Below are 25,455 nucleotides of genomic sequence, written 5' to 3' on the forward strand. Positions count from 1 at the left end.
ATTGGAAATATGGGTTTAACTTGAATGTTCAACAGAAAATGGTATTCTTTATTGCATAATCAATCTAAACCAAGCACATTTTTGAAAGTTATACCCCCGCACGTATATAGACATAGCGGTTTCGTAGAGTTAAGTTTGAGTTTGAATTTTTATAGCTCTGATGTATTGTCTTTCATTTTGATTCATTAGGATTTGGTGCATTTTTGTTTCGGTGTTTAGTCTGTTCCCTTTGCAAAGTGAGCTATTTTGGAACATACACAATCAGGTTCACATCTGAACGTACCTGTTAACTGTACTTCGAAGTTTCATCAATATTATTGTTTTTTGTTGTCATGATTGCTATCCGAGAAAGTGGACAGATGATTCAAATAATACTTAAATGATAGTTATAATCATAACAGAGAAACTGATGAATTAAGATGTATACATCGACTTTCATTTTTTTGGTAACATTAAAATCATAATGTTAAGAAAAAAAGAGATATCAAACTAATTTCAGTAAGAATAAAAAAGATAGTATGCAATCATCGCATATAGACGCTTCTAAACCCCAACACTGTAATACATCATAAAAAAGACGTATTCTCAAATAAACCAATCAAACATTATTTGCAAACAATCTAAGACGTTTTAATTTCACTTTTGTGCAGTGAATTGTCGATTGATATAAGCTATGTGTATGGTAGGTAAAATTAACAATAGCTACATGAACATATAGATAATAATACCTGGAATTGACAAAGAATACAAGCATCCATATTTTAATCGAAGAAATGGTGGAAAAGAAGCTGTTGGTGAAGAATTGATCCTACCTATATCCCCACGATAGGTTAAATTGACAGTTAGTTGCAATAGCCATTCGGGAGATCCACTAACTAACGGTATCCAGTATTTTCCACTGTAACTAGTAAGTGTTATTCACACATCAATGTAAAATTATACGGCAGTATAAAAAACAGATTGCATGATAAGCGTCATAATAAACGCAGTAATCATCTTACTACAAAGCTATATATATTTAAAAGTTTTACATATGATTTAGAGCAATTTCTTTTTGTAGAACCCGTAAAAAGGTACAATAATTTAATTTTGAGGGAAAAAGGGTGTGTCTTTTTCTCAGTATGACATTTTGGATATATTTTGCAAGCATCAATTTTTTTTTAGAACTTAATATGTTAACAAGATAAACCTCTGAATCCGAATTTGTTTTTTCTTTCTGTTTGATCAAACTAATAATTACTTGTTTCCAATTTGGGCTTTGAGATATGTTTCTAGATCAAGATATAATATCTCGCATTAAAGATGAATTCTACTGGAAACACTAAGCTCATTTAACAGACATTTATGGAAAATGTATGTCACAAATATCATGAGTGTTGCACTAGGCCTTACATGCGCCTTTAATATTTCCAGCTTTCATGTGTTTGTTTAACTATCATGCAACTGTATTCCTATTTTGTCTTATCACCTATAAATTTATAGGGATATGATTGGTTAACGGACTACACGTTGTGACTATATATTTGAAAATGGGTAAGTTACCATATAGGTTTATCAACCACATTGGGTTAGTAAAGAGTTACTTCCCTTTACAAAACAAAAAAGAAAACTGAAATTTTAAACAGACAACGAAACTGATAATGAACGATTGAAATAGATTCATAAAACAAATTGAAAGCTACCACGTTGTTATTGTTGGCATTTTGTTTTGTAAAGACAAATGGAAGCAGTTTGTTAAAAATAGGTACAGTTGGGTGCAGACCAAGCATTACATAAAGTAAACGCAAGTTAACGCCGCGTGCACATATTTCGTTAGTTAACTTCAAATTTGCCGTTTACTAGTAAACGTACGTTTACTATAATTACGTTACCTGGTCGAAATTGAAATGTCTGATGTCTACCCTAGTGAACGGGCGTTTACCCTGTGTCCTTTAGTCAGTATTAAACGGGCGTGAATTTCAGAATTCTTCAATTTTATTTTTACGTGCATTTAAAAGTGAACGGGCGTTTACTACAGATTTTACAAGACTTAGTGTATTTTTACGTGCACTTGAAAGTAAACGCGCATTTACTTTTCTCGTTAACTGATTGGGTAAATTTAGAACTAAACTTCAAGTTCATTTGTACATATATTTTATAAAAACGACCTTTAGTCTTAATATTTTACGTATATGTGTTCCAAACCAGAAAAATTCAAAAACTCTTTTAAATCGAAATATTAAATTACACAAAATCACTTCCATTAAGTCCATTAACTTTACTGATTGGCAGAATTTCTATATTTTCTTTTCAAAAGATACATGTACAAATACGATCGATACGGAAAGAAAGGTTATCCGAGACATCGGAAACATATTTTTATATGATTGGATATAAACATCATGATTGACGTTGTTTCGTTCCCCATTTTTAATTGCTCTTCGAATTCCTAACTATAATTTAATACATTATTTTAATCGAAGTTCACCTTGTTCAAATATTGCTATCCTTACTGGAATATATAACTAATTTACTATGCAGCTATATATAGTGTTTCAATATTCAATATATTGAATAAAAAGAGCACATGGTGGCACTCTAAATTAATGCAAACAAAATTTTTTAGTCATGATATTCAAATATTGCTACCTTTTTCATTATACAATCAATCCTTACATGAAAATATAACTCATTTACTATGCGGCTATATAGATTTACATAATAAAATGCTTATATGGTCAGTTTAGTTTGTTGCGGACAAATAATTATATATAACGAGTCAGTCTGATTTATGAAAAAAATGAAATTTGTTTACGATACAAAATTCTGAATAAAAAAGGACATGCTGGCACGCTAAATTGATGCGAGCAAAATGTTTTACCCATGAAATTCAAATATTGCTATCTTTTTCATTATTCAATCAATCCTTACATGAACATATAACTCATTTTCTATGCAGCTATATAGATTTACATAATTAAATGCTTTTATGGTTAGTTTTGGTTGTTGCGGACAAATAAATTTATTTAACGAGTCAGTCTGAGATATGAAAACTACTGATTTATGTTTACGATCAATAATTTGAATAAAAAAAGGACATGCTGGCAATCTAAATTGATGCGAACAAATTTTTTTAGTCATAATATTCAAATATTGCTACCTATTTTATTATACAAGCAATCCTTACATGAAAATATAACTCATTTACTAAGCTGCTAAATAGATTTACATAATACAGTGCTTATATGGTCAGTTTTGGTTGTTGCTGACAAATAATTTTATCATGCAGTCAGTCTGAGGTATGGAAACTACTAAAATTTGTTCACATTTTCAATATTTTGAATAAAAACAGAACATGGTGGCACCATTAATTGATGCGAACAAAATGTGTTACTCATAATATTCAAATAGTGCTACCTTTTTTTATTATACAATCAATCCTTACATGAAAATATAACTCATTCACTATGCGGCTATATAGATTAACATAATAAAATGCTAATATGGTCATTTTTGGTTGTTGCGGACAAATAATTAGGAGATAACTGTATTGTATTTTAGGCTCCGACGGCATCAGTAAGGGATTTGATGGTCGCAAATTAAGTTTACTGGTGACGCGTTAGCGGAGACAGTAAACGGGTATTTGCGACCATCAAATCCCCAATTGATGCCGTCAGAGCTTAACATACAATACTGTTATCTCCATTCTAATGAAACTGACAGAAAACAACGTTAAAACATGTTGTTAAAATGTGTCATATGCCGTCTGCGCTTGCACGTACATCCCATTGTCAATTGATGCCATGTACACAAGTGACGTTATCCAATCAAAATGATCGTTACAAACGTTGTTGCATTAGAATTATGTGTAACGAGTCAGTCTGAGATATGAAAACTACTGATTTATGTTTACGATCAATAATTTGAATAAAAAAGGACATGCTGGCACACCAAATTGATGCGAACAAAATTGTTTAGTCATGATATTCAAATATGACTACCTTTTTCATTATTCAATCAATCCTGACATGAAAATATAACTCATTTACTATGCAGCTTTATAGATCTACATAAGTAAATGCTTTTATGGTCAGTTTTGGTTGTTGTGGACAAATAAGTGTATAATACGAGTCAGTCTGAGGTATGAAAACTACTGAATTTTGTTTACGATCAATATTTTGAATAAACAAAGGACATGCTGGCACTCCAAATTGATGTTAACAAAATTGTTTAGTCATAATATTCAAATATTGCTACCTTTTTCATTATTCAATTAATCCTTACATGAAAATATAACTCATTTACTATGCAGCTATATATATTAACATAATTAAATGCTTTTATGGTCAGTTTTGGTTGTTGCGGGCAGATAATTTATAATACGAGTCAGTCTGAGGTATGAAAACTACTTAAATTTGTTTCAACATTCAATATTTTGAATAAAAAGAGCACATGGTGGCACTCTTCATTGATGCGAACACATTTTTTAGTCATAATATTCAAATATTGCTACCTATTTTATCATACAATCCATCCTTACATGAAAATATAACACATTTACTTAGCGGCTAAATAGATTTACATATTAAAGTGTTTATATCGTCAGTTTTGGTTGTTGCGGACTAATAATTTTATCATGCAGTCAGTCTGAGGTATGAAAACTACCGAAATGTGTTTACGATTCAATATTTTAAATAAAAAAAAGACATGCCGGCATTTTAATCGATGCGAAATTTTTTTTTTCAGTTATAATATTCAAATTTTGCTACCTATTTTATTATACAATCAATCCTTACATGAAAACATAACTCATTTAATATGCAGCTATATGGATTTACATAATAAAATGTTTATATGGTCAGTGTTGGTTGTTGCGGCCAAATAATTTTATAATACAAGTCAGTCTGAGGTATGTTAACTACTGAAATCTGTTTACAATTCAATATTGTAAATAAAAAATGTCATGGCCGTCAGTCTGGTTCAAAAATTGCTGTCATATGTTTTATTTGGTCCGTTATGGCAAAAAAATATAACTGAATTTCTACTATGTAGAAAAAAATAACTTGTTAAAGGGTAAATATGGTCAGTTTTTGTTAATGATATCAAATTATTTTGTTTAACGAGGATGAGAAAACTTATTGATGTTGGTGAGGATTAAATTACATGTATTTGAATAAACATATTTAAACTTTTTATTTGCGAAGAATACGCAATTTACTATAATTATTTTTCAATTAAATACCGATGTGTGATAACATTTTAATTAACTGTAATAGTCAATATGTCAAGCAGAAATGACCAGTTGGAAGACGCGCCGTTTTTGCATTAACGCGGAGGTAAACGCAAAAGTAAATGCCCGTTTACTTTTAATGTCTACTGCAATTTCGGAGTTAACGCAGAGTTAACACGGCGTTAACATGAAGTGCACGCGAGTAAACGCCGCGTTAACTTTTTCGGCCCGTCTACATGTAATGCTTGGTCTGCACCCAACTGTATCGAAGACTTTACCACTTTGATAAGCCGCTAGTTTAGATAACACATCTGAAGACAGAAGTAAGATAAATTCGTTAAACGGTGTGCTAGTGACCTAATTCGATATATATGGGGTCAGTAAATTCAATATAGGGATTCGAGCTTTGTTCTTATCCAATATAAACTTTACTGACCCCATATACATCTTATAAGGTCACTAACATACTATTTAACTGATTATAGATACGATCTTTTGATCACAATCCTTATAGTTCAATAATTACATTTTCTTTCATCAAATAAATCTGAATAATGCAATCTTTACTAAGATAACCGATTCACGATAAACTATCCAGAGAATTTATTGTTATATGATAATTTAAATCTCTCAACTTGAGAAAAAAAAAAACAAACTGTAAAATAATAATTACCAGCCTCCAACCGGTAATTATGTTAATTTATTACACATGAATATGTACATGTAACCCTTTGCTGCTTTTGGAAAACCTTTTTGACTTTTGAGCACTGAATGCTCTTATACATTGTACCTCTATATCTGATTTAAAATATGGGACACAGTCCTGTTTCTTTCCAGAGAATAATTTAGCAGATGTCTTTGATAAAACATATCGTCAGTCGACCCTATGTAGATAAATTTGTTACAGTTATACTAAACATTGCATAATTAAAGTTAGCTGTCCTACATTTAATTGTTTGTTTAACGTTTAAAGTGTTTCATTTTTTAACAGCAAACACAATACAAACAAATCAAAGTAAGACGAATCTGTGTAAATGTAGTTATACATATCAAACGGTTTGTAAACAACTGAATGAAGTGGACAAATTAATCATGAGAAATAATTAAGAGTACTGGGAAGAAACCAAACACTTATCGTATACTTTTAGTCTGAAAGTATTCGAAGGGTTGGTCGAATGTGAAACAAATTATTAAAAAAAAGAACTTATTAAAGTCAGATATAATAGCAGGTTTTTCAGAAACCACCAATTTATACACTTGATAAAAGTAAACTTGTTGTACATTTTGTATTTTAAAGAGGGTTCCCCTGCCCTGGGTCAATTTTCTTGTTCACGCTTTCTTTCACCAAATCAACAAAAAAAACTTTCAATCATTTTTCCGCAAAATAACTGTAAGATTGTTCGTATGATTTTGTTTTTCTTGCTTACAAAAAAAATCACTTTCAAAAATGTTTTCTCATCTATACTAATTTTACATATCTATTTATTTTATCTACATTTTTATTTTTAAACACTAAAATATTACAACCATTTCTAATTTAATTTCATATCTACTGTAAAGTTGCAATACAAATCATGAACAAGTCATATTTGATCTCTGGGAACACACGATTCATCTTGAAAATGTTAATCTAATACTTCCGGTCTTGTTGAGTGATAAATACTAAACTAAGAGATTTTAATTACTTTTCCACATTTCTTACATTTTTTTTTGATTTTACAGACCATTGTTAAAAAGAATAAGTGAAGACGTAAAACCTGACTTTCAACATGATAGCTCTATGACAGGAGTCTCGGTTCAATCACATGCTTCTCTTAAACCTGTTGTATTCATTTTTAAACAATTATTTCTATCAAAGTTGTAAAAATAATTCTTTGCGTGACAATCCCCCGCCAAGTAACAACGTTACTTTATTAATCATTGCAATCAACACCCTTTTTAATCAATCCTTTGTTACCTATATCCATAAAATAAAATTAGCTGATAATTAGTTTTCTGTCAAAATGTAACGCGTGACGAGTTCAAGGTGATATCCCAGTATGTAAAGACAATAACAATCAACGCCAAGGAGTAAACAAAGACTCACAAAACCAAGGGACATTTACATCAACATTTAGAAATAATAAATCAGAAATAACACGAACTCCACTAAAAACCGGGAGTGAAATCAGGTGCTCCGGAAGGATAAGCATTTCCTGCACCGTATACGGCACCCGTTGTGTTATTTCTTTGATCAGTTCAGTAATGCTAAAAGGTTATTATGACTGAACAAGAATATCAGATATGATTTCTGACACACTTTTGTCATAATGGCCAATCAGCTAAAGCTTGGCCTAAGTAAAACTTAAGTTAACTGTTGCAATTATCACTTTTTTTCTAGCTGCGAAATGCATTGATAAAAAAACCTTAACTTGCGACTGTAAATTCTACGTTTTACGCAGACCAAGTTTCATATAAAATACAGTCATCTCTTAGTATCAACTGAACATATTGTAGTCTAAAGGGAAAGGAAAACAACCGAAAGACCAAGTAATATGTTTGCTAAAATGTTCGTTCAAACAATGGTTCTTCCTACTTTATTCATTACCGTATTTTTGTGTAGTTGTATTAAATGAACTGCAGAAAAGGAACTGCTAGATAGGCGATAAAAGCTTTATAACAGTTTGAGATGAAATATTGGTTATCATATAATACAACTATAATGCCCTTACGTGAAGGACTTGAAGATCGACTAGTATGGACATGAACTGTATCATATAAATCGTTTAAACCTACGCATGCTTGAAGGCCTGTGTTGTTGCTTCTCCTTATCAGACATCTTTATTCAATAAAAACATAATAGGACATCTTTGCAATGGAATATTTATTTGTATGAGCAAAATGATGATACTTTTGCATATAATAACTACAAAAAGGCACATACATTATACTTACCGCAATATGTGAGTCTGGCTCGTTAAATCAAAAGGCATAGTTACAAGTACCGTGTTTTGACCATATGTCCAATTTTCATCTTCACTGAATCCAGTGCATAAGTAAGACATTTGGTTAATAAGGGATCGAGAATCTGAATACCCCAAATGATTAAAGACAAATGTTTCCAAATAGCCTTCTCCGCGGATCGTAACATTACTGTCTAGCTTGTTGCAAAAATGGTCATATATGTCTCGACGGAAAGATAGTTTATATTTGATATATATTTGCTGAAAAAGAAATGCACCAATATCTTAATAAACAGCTACCTGCACACTGTGTTAATTTCTTATTTGAGTGACTTTTTTTATGAGTTACATATTTTTGTTAACATTGTGCAAGGTGTCAGGGATTTGTAAGTTATAATACAATTTTGTAGTGACTGCTGCACAGATTTAAATGACACCGTTGCAAACTTACTGAAGGTTTCGTTTCTTAGTGGCATTCCGTATTATGCAATACATACCTCAACACTGCACATATAACTTGATAAATTGACACCAAATTGTTGAAAAAAGAAGAAATTTAAAATACTAAAAACCACAAACAAGTCAGATGCTTTGGGAAGGTAAACCGTACTGTTTGAATTACAAAAAAAGAAATATGCATTATGTTTTACGATCTATACAAGCGTGCTATATCAATACAATTTAATAATATAACTTATATATAAATATAACATAGACGCTCTTGATGAACAAAAAAAGTCTAAAATCTCGCTCGATTTTATCTATTTAATAGTTTCTAGAATATATACAACTGCACTTCTAGCCTTTTTGCCAATCCCCGCACAACAATGTTTTTGCACCCCACCCCTCTAACATTGAATCCTTGATCCGCATATGATACATGAATATGGTGCTTCTGTGCTTAGAACCACCCCCATATATGAATGGGCTGAATGTTTTATGCATTCATATATGAATAGGGGGTAGGGTCACATTCCAGCCGCAATTCGATCCCAATTTTTAACCGAAAACTGAAATAATTCTCCCAATCCTTTCATGTTGAATTGATCCGGTTCCCTGGAAGGAAAATCTCTTGACTTGCAAAAATCGTTTGTTAAATCGCTGAGATCGTGTATCTCAAAGTAAGTGTAAGGTCAATATTTATTGTATTTGATACGAAATTAAATACAATTTTGCTAGGCAGAAGTACTTTGTCGGAAATGATGACGGCACGTAAAGTTTAGAGCCGAATGTCGGGAACGACGGTCGATCCGGACTGTTTTTTTCCCCTATTTTAACCCCAAAATACACCTAAAAAATTGTGAATTGTACACATGATACACTACGCTGATCATTACCCCTCGGGGTAAACAACAATATTCAAGGAAATATGAAAGAAGAAAACGCGACACCAAATTTCAATTCTATTCACTAAGTTAAGTGAATATCATAACTGAATTAAACATGTGTGTGTGCATTAGCAATAAATAGTAATTCACGTAAATTAATAAACCCGACCGTATACTGAATAAAGAATAAAAGATTATAGTATGCAATTTTACATTTCAGAAAGTCTATGTTCTTTGTACTTTTTACATCGTATATGGTGTTGCAAACTCTATCTCTGAAAATAATTCATCGATGTAAGCACGAAATTTAATAGGAAAGTTATAATCGATATATAAAATTGAATTGATCATATTGTGAATATTTTGAGCAATAATGTATATTGAAAGGAACTGTTGAACATCCAGGAACGTGAATGCAACCATTTTCTTCTTTTCTGTTCATTTTTTTGTGATGTCGTTTATCAATGTTGTCTTTTTCGATCGATTTATGATTTCATATCACCCGTTTAATATGAAAATTGAAAAATGTTATGCACTTTGTAAAAATTGAATAGGATAAAATGTGTCAACCGGCGAAACAAAACATACTAACGAAAACTTACAACTCCATGGTTATAAATAAATATAATGAAAAAACGAACAATCAAACAAAATATTTTACCAACGACAACTGAGGATTATGCAACACTAACTTTAACAACGCCTTATGTTAACTACAATGGTCTTGGCTGGTTAACTCAAATACTAAAACCGTCTGGTAGAATATAAAACAGTAACGCTCATATTATTATTCTCATTCAATAACGTCATTTACGAGGAAATGAAAACACCAGTGTCACTGTTGATGTTGTACCTAACCGTAATCCTGTTTATGTTTAAACAAATATTCCTCATAACAATCAAACAAATCATGTTGTCAATAATCAAATAATTACCCGATTGTTTTTGTACCTCCATGTTATCGATCCACCACGAAAGTGAGATAAACAAAACCTCAAAGGGTTAACTATAATCAGCACTGTTATTATTAAGTTAATATACATATTTTTGTCTAATATCAAAGTAATGTGCACTTATGACCGATTATTCAATTTATCTCGATAGTAAGCATAATGTATACATTTTAAATTTAAAGTTGTTTTCTATTTTTCTTAAACAACTTCCTTGCGGATCATGTTACCTGTTTTTCTTTGGTCACTTGTATACCCTTGAATATGTATGTACATGTTTTTATATACCATTAAATATTTGGTGTTTGGTGTTTTTATAATATTCGATTGAATGTGTTACTATATAATTACATGAATTTGATTCAATTTAAGGTACTAACGATAACTTAAAAAAGGTAACTTTATCTTTTCAGGTCGGAACATATTAAAATACCTAAAATACCTTAAGTTTATCTATGTTGGGATTGTAATTTCAGAGAGGTGTATTGATTACATAAAAATATGAAATTCACACCTTTAAATATTTGGCCTATTGCAAATAAATTTATTTTTATAATTAAGGTACTAAAAAAGATTTTTATTAATAACTTTGCAATACGAACGATCCTACGTTACACAGAATTACAATAATTGTGATACACCATCCTTATAATTTTAATATGATCCTTTTAAACTTATAGCATTTGTACGATATCAATTACTACATGTATATGTTTGACATGAACAATTGTCCGATTCAATTTTTTGTTTTAATGCGTATGAAAAACACTCACGGATATTCTGATACTGTGTTTCTCTACTCGAGACAGTAAATGTTTAAAATTTAAAAAGGTAGACTAACTGAGCTTTCAATATATTTAATATTGAACTCTCAAAAGTAGAGAGATACGGTTTTGTAATTTGTATTACTAATAATTTTTAGACAATATGTAAGCATATTTTGCTTTTATTTTAATGACCATAAAAGATGGCTTCTATTTAGGTGACGTCATCTGGCTTGTTTGCTTGTTCGTGACGTCAAAATAACAAACTCAGAGGAAAGCAAGAACATTTCACAGCACAATTAAACTTTGACCAATGCTATTCAGAAATCAAATGATTTATATGCATAGATATTTAAAATGAAATATTATGCAGGAAGAATTTATTCTGACGAATATATTTTTATAATCAATCTTTTTTAAAACATAATGTTTTGGATAACTAAATACTAAATAACTAAAATACTAGAAGACTGACTCGCCTACATACGGGGGGAAATGAAACAGAATATTAAATGTTGATTATTCTTGAGTTTCTTTTTTGTAACGATTTGATTTTATTACAAATGTAACACATACAAAATGAAAAAAACGGTACATTTCTATTTAATTATCTCTTTCTAGGTATCAATTATTGCTATTTTAACAAAGTCAGCTGAACGTTCTAATATAGATTCTAGACTTTTTAAAACTAGTCTTACATTAAGTTGTAATTGAGAACGTCTATATGTTATATAACAAAATTTCTTAAACACTGCAGACAGTAACCCTTTGGTCATGTTTATTTTGACGCTCTTTTGTATAGATTAGTTTTGCTTTTACAATATTTGATGTCGAGCGTAACTTAATAATGTTTTTCAACAAATTCAAACATCTATATAATTGTTTTGTGGTGTTATAACTCTTTTTTTTCAGGACAAAAGAATTGCACGCATGGTAAATATTTATGGCGTTATGTTCGGATACGTTTCTATTGTGCTTGACAATTGCTTTAAAAATCATTTATCATTCAGACTTTAATCTCAATAATGTGCGTTGTTATTATTTACTTGATTATTCACTAGATATGCATAAAACATTCAATATATGCGAATAATTTAATTTTTATAAAACATAGAGCTATATTTACACAGTTATTTTGACAACCATTTGTAAACATACTTTAAATACATACTCGTTGACGTAATTTACAAAAAGTCTTACAAACTTTAAAGTCACTTAGAAAAAAGACGATTTCGTAATTAGAACACGTGAGCTATCATAATGAATAAGGTTGGTTAAAATTTAACATCAAGTTTAAACCGAAAGAATAACATTGAAAGAACACATTCGGTCCATTAGTTGATATAGTAAAAATTGTGATTTTGGCAGGATTTTCAATTTACGTTTGAGTTTATATTTTTTGTTATAACTAATAATTAAGAGCTCTTATAACGCCTGAATCTTAACATTCAGAATCGAAAACTAAGTTCTTTAAACTCCTAATCTCTTCCATTTGCATTGAAATATGTCATGACGACAGAAATCGTAGTTACAGTATATCATTACTATTGATAGGCATTACTACCGTTTGTACTTGTGCTTCTAACGCTTTTTAAACATGGTATAGACGGTGACTGCTTGTATCTGTAATTGATGCAAATTCAATATAAAAGTAAACGATTCTGATTGTTTTACGCTACACAAACAGTAAAATTAATGTATTGCCATACATGCTGCTTTTCAAATAGCTTAAATTGAAACAATAATTTCAACTAAAATCAAGTTTAGCAGTATGTTTAAACGAAAGTATCTGAGAATATATAGAAATAAAACGATGCTGTGGAATGATTGCCCACTAGAGAACTCTCCACAAGAGACCTAATGACATTGAAGTTTAAAATTATAGGTAACCGTACGGATTATAAAAACATGAACAATGAGAAAAACCGATAACCCATAGCTCATTCGTGCTCTCTTTAGCATTATTCTGAATACACATCTTGTAACTGTATATTTGTTTTTTTCTACTTTAGATATTAGGCGAAGTCAGTTAAGATCTTTTCTTTTAGAGAACTTTGCAATGATACCTCGTTATGCTTTGGTCGATTCAAATAACTGTAAACCAACTTCTGTTTGCGAGCAATTTTTTTTCGCGACTTTTGCGAGAAGAAAAAGAACGCAAATTTTAAATAGTCGCGAATTTGTATAACTTGAACATTTTCTTATTTAACTACGTCAAGTAAATTAAATAATCGCGCAATTAAATCGCCGCGAAGTTGACTAGAAGGTACAAAACGAAACATAAAGTATTCACGAAAATAAGTTGGTTTACAGTATTAAGGTAGGTCCTTTCCTCTAAGTCGCAAATGTAATTGTATAGATTCCTAAAAAAAAATGTATATGTCATATAATAATAAGGTGATTTGGTATGATAGCCAATGAGACAGTTACCAATCAAACTTAAACATAAAATTGATGTAAGCAATTATAAACAACCGTATGGCCTTCAATAATGATACCGTATTGATGACTTTAAAAATAACAAAAGGCCCCGAAATACAATTATGAAATAATTCAACTTAGAAAACTAACTGCATGATTTATAAGGAAGCAATTTACGAAGACAAAATATTTATCAAAAGTACCAGGATTATAATAAAGTACGCTAGACGCGCGTTTCGCCTACATAAGACTTATCAGTGACGCTCATATCAAAATATGTATAAAGCCAAATAATTACACAGTTGAAGAGCATTGAGGATCCAAAATTCCAAAAAGTTGTGCCAAATACGTCTAAGTTAATCTATGCCTGGGATAAGAAAATTCTTAGTTTTTCGAAAAATTCAAAGTTTTGTAAACAGAAACTTTATAAAAATGACCACATAATTGATATTCATGTATGACACTCATGAACCAATGACATCCACTGATCTACAGGCTCCTTTCTTAGGACATGCACACAAAGAACATGTAGAATGTGGCGGGTTTTAATTTTTTTTGAAGCCGCAAACCTCCTCCATACCTAGGACAGAGGTGTATGATTACAACACAGAAAAATAATAAAAGAAAAACAAAGATGTAGAACTGAGAAAAAAACGACAATTACAGGCTCCTGGTCTGGAACAGGCAAATATACAGTGTGGCGGGGTTAAACAAGTTTGAGTGTCCCAAACACTCCCCTAACCTGGTACAGTTGTGTAATTATAAAACATATGAAAAACTATAAAAATCAGTTAAAAGAGGCTGGAATCTGATGTACAGTAGTTGTCGCTTGTTTATGTAATTTATACGTGTTTCTCGTTTCTCGTTTTTTTATATAGATTAGACCGTTGGTTTTTCCGTTTGAATGGTTTTACACTAGTAATATTGGGGCCCTTAATAGCTTTTTGTTCGATGTGAGCCAAGGCTACGTGTTGAAAGCCGAAAATTGACCTATAACGGTTTACTTTTATTAATTGTTATTTGGATGGAGAGCTGTCGCATTGGCACTCACACCACATTTTCCTATATCTATTAACCTTACAGATCTCTATACAGCAGAAAACATTTAACGAAAATACACAGCGGACGTGGCAGTGTACACCACACATCAAAAACGACACTAAGGATAGGTCTGAGAGTACTCGTAGTAACTGACGGCTATGTTTTTATTCCTGATGATATTTCGACAAGAGGCAATATCCTTCAATCATTCAGTATCCCTTCAAAGTAGAATTCAGCTGTGTTACAACTAGTGTTTTCCTACTTGCCTTCTATTGTTGTATTTATTAGTATCGTATTTGAAACAAAACCTTCTGACAGACAAATTTAAACACATTTAAAAAATCTGTTGTTTTTCTTTAAAATCACATTGCTAATTCGTTTTCCATCAATAATCCACATGTCAGCTTGAACTTCTATTTTTGAATATCGCTGTTAACTTGAAATTGTTAAATTGTCCAAATATTCATATTATTTAAGGGATAGACCTGGTATATGGGAGACAACTCTTACAGATGTATTGCAAGTCATGTGTGCAGTTAATAAACCAATGATCAAGCATTTATGTTGTTTACATTTGACTGTGAGAATGATGCAAACAGATCAAGTAAACCGTACATGTTTGATACCATCAAGCATTAACATCTTTTTGTAATTACATAGATGAAAAGGTAGAAAATTACCATTTATACATGAGATGCTTTGAAAAAAACACCACAGTGATTGTACTGAGTATGGGGAGTTCTGGAGCAACTATACCGACTATAGTGTATTGTGGCATCATTCAGAAAAAAAAATATTGGAAGGTTTGGTAAATTCGATTTGAACAAATGGATTAAATAATATAGTTTTAGTGATACGCCATTGATACAGAGTTTGTATTTTTTTTAAATGTAAAGGACACTATTAGAGAAGATATGATCTGAACATCAATCCTAGTACAAGCTTATGCTAACAGATAATCTACATTTATACAAAGATAGTTCTTAGATAGTGACAGACTGTTAATTCTGAAAGCGTCTGCTATTGAACATGCTGATGACAGGGACGTTGTGTAGAGAGAGACAAACCAATACATATTTGTGATAAAAAATATATTAATTCGCCCCAAGGGTACTAGTCCCATACTGAATATTACTGTTGTTTCTTTATAAACTTTCTAACAATTAGTTTTAGGACACTACCCCTTTGACTATTGCAAACAAACAGAATGCAAAGACAGTCTGTAGAAGGTTTTGTGGGGGGATTGTGGGGGGGAATGAATTTTGTCCCAAAAATTTTCTTTTTTCTAGTGCCATGTTACCCACCTAGTTTAAATATTTTGAAAATGTTCAACTGGAAAAAACGATAGAAGTTTGTGATTATTAAGATTTATACCCGATAAATGTTTAAGCATTTTTTGGCAGAAATTAAACGACCAAAATTTTGTTATGGCTAAGTTTGAACAAAAAATTGTAATCTGAGCTGGTCAGAATTACCGCCTTATCAATAATTAAGAACCTTTTTTTTTACATTCAGGCTATTTGAATTACCATGATATTTCATATCTACTTTTAAATATGTTTCTTTTATGCATTTTACAGTCATGGTCTACAGTAACGTCGTAACTCTATTATACCGTACAATGTCGTAGCAATGTCGTGCGTGTGTATAACTCATCTTCCTATGTATTACAAATGATCTAGCGTTGAAAATTGATAAGAAAATAAACTAACTAATTTTAAAGAATATTTCTGTCGCCAGAAAATTGCAAGTTTGTAATTATATTTACCGCAAATGAAAGAAAGTTACCGTAGATTTTTTTCTTTTCTAAATTAGATTGGGTTTCACACCTTTTTTAATGCTTGCATGGATTGTAATTTTTTTACGACGCAAATATCGAGTTTGAATTTGTCCTGGTTAACACAAAATTGACAGAATGAATTGATCGGTTTTAATATTAGAATCGGTTATACATCTCGTTTTCCATCTTACTTCTGCATGTTTGTATTTAAAAAAGTAGACTTATTTTCTGCATATATTCATCTCAGTCATTTCTGCATGGTGTTATTCTGAGGTTTGCACACAATTTATTCTAATTATAAAACTATTTCATTAGTCATTTAAAACACATGCTCGTGACGCAACTCTGCAAAAAAATATTTAATTTTACAAAATTTTCCGTCGCTATCACTTTCCCTTTTCTTTAACTAGCGTTAAAGAATGATGTAGTGTTTGCTGAATGGAGTTTCAGTAACATAAGAAAATATTTGTTTTTGTTCCATGCATCATTTGTTAAAAATCCACATACACGGATCGGAATAATAAGCATAATGCATTCCATGCCACTTCAACTATTTCCAAACGGTTTTTACACATCCGTAGCTTTCAAATGTTCGGACTTTAGTTTTCTATACCAAGGTTAATCCAGTAAAGCGCTTCGGACGCTTGTAATTCAAAACAGGTTGATTTCACTTTATCTTCAGACTTTTTTAGGCCGAAATGAGTTTAAAAAGAAGGACTCCCTTATACATTTTAACAAAATAGAAAAGATTAGAGTATTTGGTATAACTTCCCGTAGCAGATACATATTCAAGATGAAAACATACACCTAATATGATACTTTTGAAATCGAATTACCTAGTGCAATTACGGCAGGAACATACGTACCAAGTACTGTTATACAATAACAGTGTGTAAAGGGAAAAGCTTTAGCAATGTATATAGTGTAATGCTTTAAATCAACTGGTGTTAAATTAATGATATAGAAGAAAGTACCAAAGGCAACCTTATGAGAATGTATCATGTGCGATGATTTACAAATTGACCTAATAATTTTTTTTAAGAATTTACTCAGTGTAATGCACAGCGATTATTTATAATGTATTGCTACACGGGTTTACCTATAGTGCAGTACCATACGAATATTGTCTCTGCATAATGCAAATGCATAGCTTCCCTACTAATATTATAAAAAAAAATTATAAGGAGATGTGGTATGACTTCCAATGAGACAACTATCCGCCACTGGTTAAATCAAGTCCATTGAAGTAAACATTATAAACAACCATACTTTTTTCAACAATTGAAGGAAAAACATATGTGTAGGTCACAAAAGACTCAGCTAACAAAATCAACGGCCTTATATAAAAATATTTACAGAAAACTAATACCATGTGGTGAAGTCACAGAATTAAACCAAAGTGAATTACAACAAGCGCTATGCTTTCACCTAGTTCATCCATCATACAATAATTGAGAAACCTGTGGTTTACTAGTCTTATAATATAAGACTTGTGGGGGCGGGTTCAACATTGATAGCTGAAAAGAAATATTCGAGAAAAAAACGTTGAATGTAAAGGATATGAATTCCAAAGTCTTATATTATAAGACTAGTAAACCTCAGGCTTCTAAATTCTTGTATAATCATGAACTAGGTGAAAGCATAGAGCTGACCGAGTGCGAGATCCTCATGGATAATCATTGAGGTCGTTATACATCCCTTGCAATAAACTTTGGTTAAATTTAAAAAAAAAACAATTTGTTAAATGCTATCGAAATGTAATAATCTAAATACATTTCACCTCTCATTCCACTAATTATTAAATTGTAGTTACAAGTGTCACAAAATTTTCCTTAACCGTAATAGAGGGAGGGGGTAGGAGGGATCCAGATCCCGAAATCCCGAAATCCCGAGGGTCCGAATTTAAATTAATTTAAATTTCAGAATTCGGAAATAGAATTCCCGGATCCCGAAAGGGTCAATCCCGAAAAACCGAGCTTAAAAAAACCCGAACCCGGAATCCCGATAGAAGTCCTACAAAATGTATCCCCCCCTCGTAAAACTATATTCTATTCATTCATAATCTTGAATTGAGACTTGTTACTTTAAAATTACTTTCTCTAGTTTTGAATGATGCACAGAGGCACAATAAAAGAAAACATATTTCGCTATATATCTCTTCGAAATTGGAATTTGATAAAGAAGGAATGTCATGTTATATTTTATCTTACATGTGTACTTTCAATTTCAATTTGGTTTTCCCATAAATTTAGGACGGAATAGAAGACACCTGTTTATTTTCTGCACATTTAGAAAAAGATGAAACCTGGGAGTTGAATGACATATTTTTACTTATTCTACGATAAATGTTAGAGTGAGACAACTTTTAAGTTACTGAGTAATGTTTTGGGTCTAATTTGTTTATTCTTTGTTTGTGTTCCGTCTTTGTTCTTCCGACTTGTAATTGTTGCACTAGTGGTCAAATTATTTCTTGGTATCGTCTTATTTTTTATATTAATATAAATCATGTCCTAAAGTTTTCAATTGCACAAAATACGAACATGCTCCGCTCGGTCGTACGGTGTTTGGTTATTCAGTGTATACATTAGATCCGTGCAAGGTCACACTCAGATAATTTTACAGGTTTGTTTTTCTTACAAAAAATGATCTATATAGTTATAACTATAGTTTGACTGTCCCTTTGGTGTCTTTCGTCCCTATTTTATAAGGAAATACAGCTAAAATTGGCAGTGCATACGTTTTTATATGGTCAGCCCACGCCTTTGTTAATTAATAATTCATAACAAGTGAATGTTTCGAAGATTTTACTCCTGAGATAACTGTATCGTCGTCTGATCTGTATTTTTTGTCGAGATAATTGATTTTGTCTTATTCCAGATTGTGACATTTTGACTAAATGGGGATTAGCATAGCTGGTTTTGCATGCCATTTGATTTGGGACTTTTCTTTTTGAATTTTCCTCGGAGTTCAGTATTTCTGTGTTTTTACTTTTTATGCAAATAAAGATGCGAAACATACCATAGGTACATGTACATCCAAATTTATTTTTCGAAAATAACGCCCGTCGTGTTGCTCATGTTAGCCCGGTGATATGTATAATTCGGTAGGTCACATTCAGGGAAAGGTAAAGTTATTGTAGTTACAACAATTGGAAAATATCAGTTGTCATCAGATATTCCATAACGGTTAACCAACTGGTGATAGAGTCTGTAACATTAACGAACGGATGATTTCAACTTCACAACTTGGAACTCTTGGTTCTAAAGCGTCATTTTGAGCAGCACCCTCTGTCAAGAAAATCATGATAGAAAACAGAAGCGATGGAATTAGTTATCAATTAGGTACCAGGATAATAATTTAGTACGTCAGACGCGCGGTTCGTCTACATTAGACTCATCAGTATGAACATATGTATAAAGCCAAACAAGTACAAAGTTAAAGAGCATTGAGGATCCAAAATTCCAAAAAGGTGTGCGAAATACGGCTAAGTTAATCTATTCCTGGGATGAGAAAAAATAAAGTTTTGTAAACAGTACATTTATAAAAATGACCACATTATTCATGTTATTGATATTCATGTCAACACCGAAGTGTTGACTACTGGGTTTATGATACCCTAGGATACGAAACGTCCACCAGCAGTGGCATCGTCTTAGTGGTGTAAATAGTTATCAAAGGTACCAGGATTATAATTTAGTACACCAGACGCGTGTTTCGTCTACATTAGAATCATCAGTGACGCTCATATCAAAATATTATTCAAGTCAAATAAGTACAAAGTTGAAGAGCATTGAGGTTCCAAAATTCCAACAACAGGGAGATGTCTACCCTGTAGGTTTGCGCTGATGGAAGTTTTTTTCTGGATTACAATGTACATCCCTTATTTGTCTCTTTTCAATGGATTTACCAGTTTTAAAATTTGTAAACTTATGTTGCCTTGTGTGTCATGTTTTTGCTGCGAAAAGTCACAAGTAAAATTTGTCTGATTATACAATTATATACCGTTTCTGGTATTGTTTACCGAAATACAAAACCAGTTTCATTTTTATGATAGGTGATTCATAACCTTTTCTCCATTTTTGGTTTATTTCGCATATTTTTTTCAGTTAATTTATTCCATAGGTCAAAATTTTTAACCCAATCATTTTATATCAGAATATTCCTTAAGTAAATAAAACAAAGCATACTAGCCGCATGTCCATTTGCTTTATCTTAATGATTTAATTACTTTCTTAATTCCCAGACAGGCAGTGTTTTTATTACCTGACGTAAGCAGTGGTAAGCCTGCACATCTTAATCGCAGTATTGAGGTTCTAGACCTTTTTGACTGTGTACTCTCTTTCGACCATTATTACATTTCCATAAATGTTATAAATCTAAATACAAAGCCGTGTTTATGTTGAGGCCCCTAACATACTTATTTGTTTAAATTTTCAATTATTCTATGATAAGGACAACATTTCATCAAACATATTTAAACCTGTATTTTAAAATACAAAACGACACTGTCATGTTTTATATATTAAAACTGTGTTAAGTTACAGGCACATACAATTTAAGAGCTGTTATTGTTATTCACACGAGCTATTTAAAAATGCAGTAATGTTCGTCTTAAGTGACACAAAAATTACAAAGAACATATTTATCATTCAGACATCGGTCTTTATCATTATATTGATTATCATAATGTAATAAATATTTTATGTCAAAAATCATATTTCAGTTTACAAAAGGACATAAATGGACATGAATGCATCATTTATTCGGAACAGTTATTGCATACTACTTTTTATTTACAACTTGTACATATCTAACAAACGATCTTTATGCCTGTAAAAAAGTAAACTTCGATTTTGTTCCAAAAATACACCTGCAGATTGGATCCAAGGTTGGAGACGATTTAAATAATGATCAAGCGAAAAACATATTCTGTAATCATCTGTAAAACAAACTTTTTTCCTTTCAAGGAGTAGGTTCAGTAAGACCCTTTTTTGGCCCGAAAATATAGCAGTTTTACAAAATTGTGAAAATGTAATCTTTTAGCTATTTACTGGAAAGTAGAATGCTTCTGCTACATAAATATGGGCTGTTATTGACATATATCGGGTACTAGCATCATTAAGTCATGCTAAATTGCTGAAATCTTCACAATTTTAGCATTTCAGTTAAATTCTAGACGGTTTCCGTCTCAAATGAAAGTCTTTCACATAAACTAATTGAATCAATTGAAATAGACACTTAAGTGTTTAAAAAGTGCCCTATTCTTCGTTAAATGAACCTGAAATTTGAGGCCAAAATCGGCCCTCATCGGACCTACTCCCTTTATATATTCCGAAAAGCAATATATTTTTAATCAAACACTATAATAGAAATGTTTTTCCTCATATGTTATGACATGTTTGTAATGCATAAGAGATGTAGTATCATAATATCACAAGAATTTAATCTATTTCCTTAAAAACACTAAAAGATCGAATTATTCATGGTATTGTAATGTTCGAAAATTAGGTTGAAATAATTCGCAGGCAGATAAATGCTGTTAAAAAAAAACGGCAATGATTTTCGATGTTTGCATCGCAATCTAAATCTGACGTCATTTTCTTCACTATTCGACAACGTTCCGTCGACAATTTTGAGCTTGTCACGAACAGCTGATTTGACACCATGTTATGATAGAAGTCGTTATCACCAGTTCGACAACAACATGTTGATAAAGAAGTGTGTCGCTTATATTTTGAGGTACGTTAGTTTTAATTTATTTTAGCCTTCTGTCAAGGATCGTCGATTATTCATTTCATTCACGATTATGAATGTAGTCTAGAGAGAAAGCTGCATGTTTACTACAAAATTGGCATATTTACATGTAACACGTTTCGATATCAACATGAAGTAGGCAGTCTGTAGACATTTAATGGTCAGCAACCATGAAACGTAAGGAGTTATTTAAATTTCCCAACATACCCGCATGAGTCCCGCCACCTTTCCCCTAGGCCTGAATCCTCCCCCCCCCCCCTCAATTTGTCTTGTATGCATGTCAATTATTTATAGTATTTATAGACGATCAATTCATTTAAATGAGGAACTTAGTTGGACACCCCCCCTGTCTTTGTGCTGGGTTGGGACCACATTTTTTAATGGCTGGAACTGCCCCTGCGACCTGAAAACACAAGTATGATAAATCATTTCTTATTTCAATTTATAATATATTATAAAAGTAAAACAAAGAACTATTCAAAATATATGCATGCATGATTCTGGGCATAATACTAATGGCTATGGCTTGTCTGTATTTAATAAAATTGTGTAAACAGGCACATGAGATGTGATGATATGTGAGAAATATCATTTATTATATTGGCCATAATTGATAAACAACTTTTCATTTATGGTCTTAAACCTGATAGTCATTATACTATCATTTCAAATCATCCCTTTTAGTGTACATTTAAATTTTTGGTCTTTATAAATTTAGTTTATAGGCATTATATTAATAATAATAAATTATATATGAAATGTTTATTTGTAATATTGATTCACTATAATAATGTGTATCTCAAGTAGATATAAATTTATGTTACTTTGTGCAGATCTTTTAAAATTTTGACAAAATTTACATCAACAAAACAATCTTAAATGTGTTTATTTAGAATCTGGTGTGTATACATTCGAGTTTAATTGAAACCTTTCAGTAATTATTGTACCTTCTTTTTCAGATTGATTTACACCTGGCACATATAAGTTGACAGTTAATGCATAAAGAGTGTAGTTTCTTAAATATCAAATATGAGGTCTACAATTCAGTGTAAGTATTAGTTATATTATAATGAATGATTCCTGCTAGTGTCCTTCAGTTCTTTATTCTTTTTTATACCATTTTCTATAATCTTTATCTATTTTGCTCATTATTCTTTGTTCTTTGTATTTTAACACACAATCATTCTCTTTTATTATCAGTCTTTTCTTAAATTCTTCAATGTGTAAGCCTTTTATTTTTTGCACTTTTTGCCCATATGGTTTATTATCTATTCTGTAAACACCATCCAGACCCTCAGGTTATGTGTATATATAAGTTATCTGTTATATTAAATCACACCCACCCAATATTGATTAAGTCATATAATTGATTAACTACAAATTGGCAAAGCAATGTGTGGGGTAAATATCAGTTAAAGAAAGCTGTACATTCACATTTTAATGTACTTTTACAGACAATTTATCATCAATTAAAAGTTCATTTTAATTCAATGTAGGACTTTGTGTCAAGTCTATTTTACTTGTTTGACTTTATAAGTATTTTGATATGAGTGTCACTGATGAGTCTTATGTAGACGAAACGCGCGTCTGGCGTACTAAATTAAATCCTGGTACCTTTGATAACTATTATTTCAATGTAGGACTTTGTGTCAAGTCTATTTTAATTCAATAATAATTAAGGAATACACAAATGCGACAATTTTGACTGAAGTTTTCTATTTGTATCATATCATGAATACCAATAACTTTAACATGCAACTAATTGTTTACACATTTTTTTCAGTACATGTATGAAGATGACTTGGAGGCAATGGTGTTATACAAGTTTTAACTAGTCTAACTGAAATTTGAAAAAAAGTAATCAAAGAAAAAGAGTGACCACTTGTTTCATTTGAAGATCAACACAAACAAGGAAATTATTAGACAATTTGTAACCATGTATGGGGATAGTTTTATATCTATGCATGCAAAGAAATGAAATCAATGTTTCAAAGAAGTATGACAACACAAGGAAGGGTCACATGACTGTTAAAACTGACTTTGAAACATTGAAGACAAAGAAATAAAAGTATTACATCAGAGGAAATGTGATTGTGCACTTCTTTCTTGAAAGATCAACACACAAAAGAAAATGTTCATATCATTATGTATCATGTGCATTAGTTGAGGTAATTTTGGATATATACATAAAACTGTGAACTGAGTGAGAATTATAATTCAAACATCATATGTGGTACCTGCATTTACTTCCTGGTATACATATTGTAATTCACAACATTTTACATGCATATAGGAATATTCTTTGCATGTTACATGTGAAATAAAAGAATTATCTATTACAACATTATCATATGAAAACCAGCAGAATAATATATGTCTACTTTTATTATAGATCATGGAAACCCACAAGAAAGTATTGTATGTATTGTAATAAAGATTATCAGTTTAATGTGACATATGCAATGATTTTTGTTTTAATTTTGAGAAAACTATTTGGAATGAATGAAAACGTATCATAAGTTTCATTGAAACTTTTTAAATAGACATATGTATTTAATAGGCAAATAATGCTCATAATGAACTCAAGGCTTTCACATGCATACAACTTTATTGAATAAACAAATAGTTTTAGCTCAAGGAAATTTCTTTTTTTAATGTGTTTTTTTTTCCCATAGCAATTTACTATCTTATACTGAAAAGATTGTAACTAATGAATAAATTTATTGAAAATAAAAAAAATTTTGGTCAGCAAGTTCAGATAATCATTGAGGATTTAGTAATATCTACTGTGTAGTAATTTTATCTGGGGATTAGCCATCTGGGGTCTAGGGCAGTATTGTACATCATGAGTGTAGAAACTTTATCTCCCGCCTGAGGCCAAGGTGTGCTATGGTCAAATAAGGAAATGGATTTGCCAGTATTTGGGAGGGACAATTAAGATCAGATTATTGCATGAACTTGGATATGCAGTCATTCAGTTAATTTCTCTGAAAGAAGAAACATCATTTATTTGAAACTTGGAAAATATTTTGTAACTTTTTGCAAAAAGAGGATCGCTGTGTATAGCTGAAGCTGAATCTGTGAGGTTGCAGTTGTTTTTCAAAAAAAGGAGGGTACTTATTGTATGTAGATTTGTGTGTGATATTCAGAGAGCCTACTGCATATAAAGACTTTGCCAGAGCTGATTTCCAACTACTTGTGAAATTCCAAAGATCTGAGGAAAGTCAATCTTTGTCGAAAGTACAGCTATATTTCAGGTAAAAGCG

At 31.2% G+C, this 25,455-nt stretch overlaps 1 protein-coding gene across 1 annotated transcript in view; it reads right to left on the bottom strand.

Moving 5' to 3' along the window:
- Window positions 1-10,562, bottom strand: part of LOC134697981 (adhesion G protein-coupled receptor L3-like) — a 58,352-nt gene extending 47,790 nt beyond the window's left edge. Inside the window, exons 1-3 of the mRNA XM_063560266.1 lie at window positions 10,415-10,562; window positions 8,144-8,412; window positions 729-904 (exon numbers count right to left, since the gene is read on the bottom strand). Coding sequence (XP_063416336.1) covers window positions 729-904; window positions 8,144-8,412; window positions 10,415-10,522 — 553 coding nt within the window. The 5' untranslated portion in view covers window positions 10,523-10,562. The remainder of the gene's footprint in view (window positions 1-728; window positions 905-8,143; window positions 8,413-10,414) is intronic.
- Window positions 10,563-25,455: the final 14,893 nt, after the last annotated feature.

The sequence above is a fragment of the Mytilus trossulus genome, chromosome 14 (assembly GCF_036588685.1).
Source record: "Mytilus trossulus isolate FHL-02 chromosome 14, PNRI_Mtr1.1.1.hap1, whole genome shotgun sequence".
Taxonomy (NCBI): domain Eukaryota; kingdom Metazoa; phylum Mollusca; class Bivalvia; order Mytilida; family Mytilidae; genus Mytilus; species Mytilus trossulus.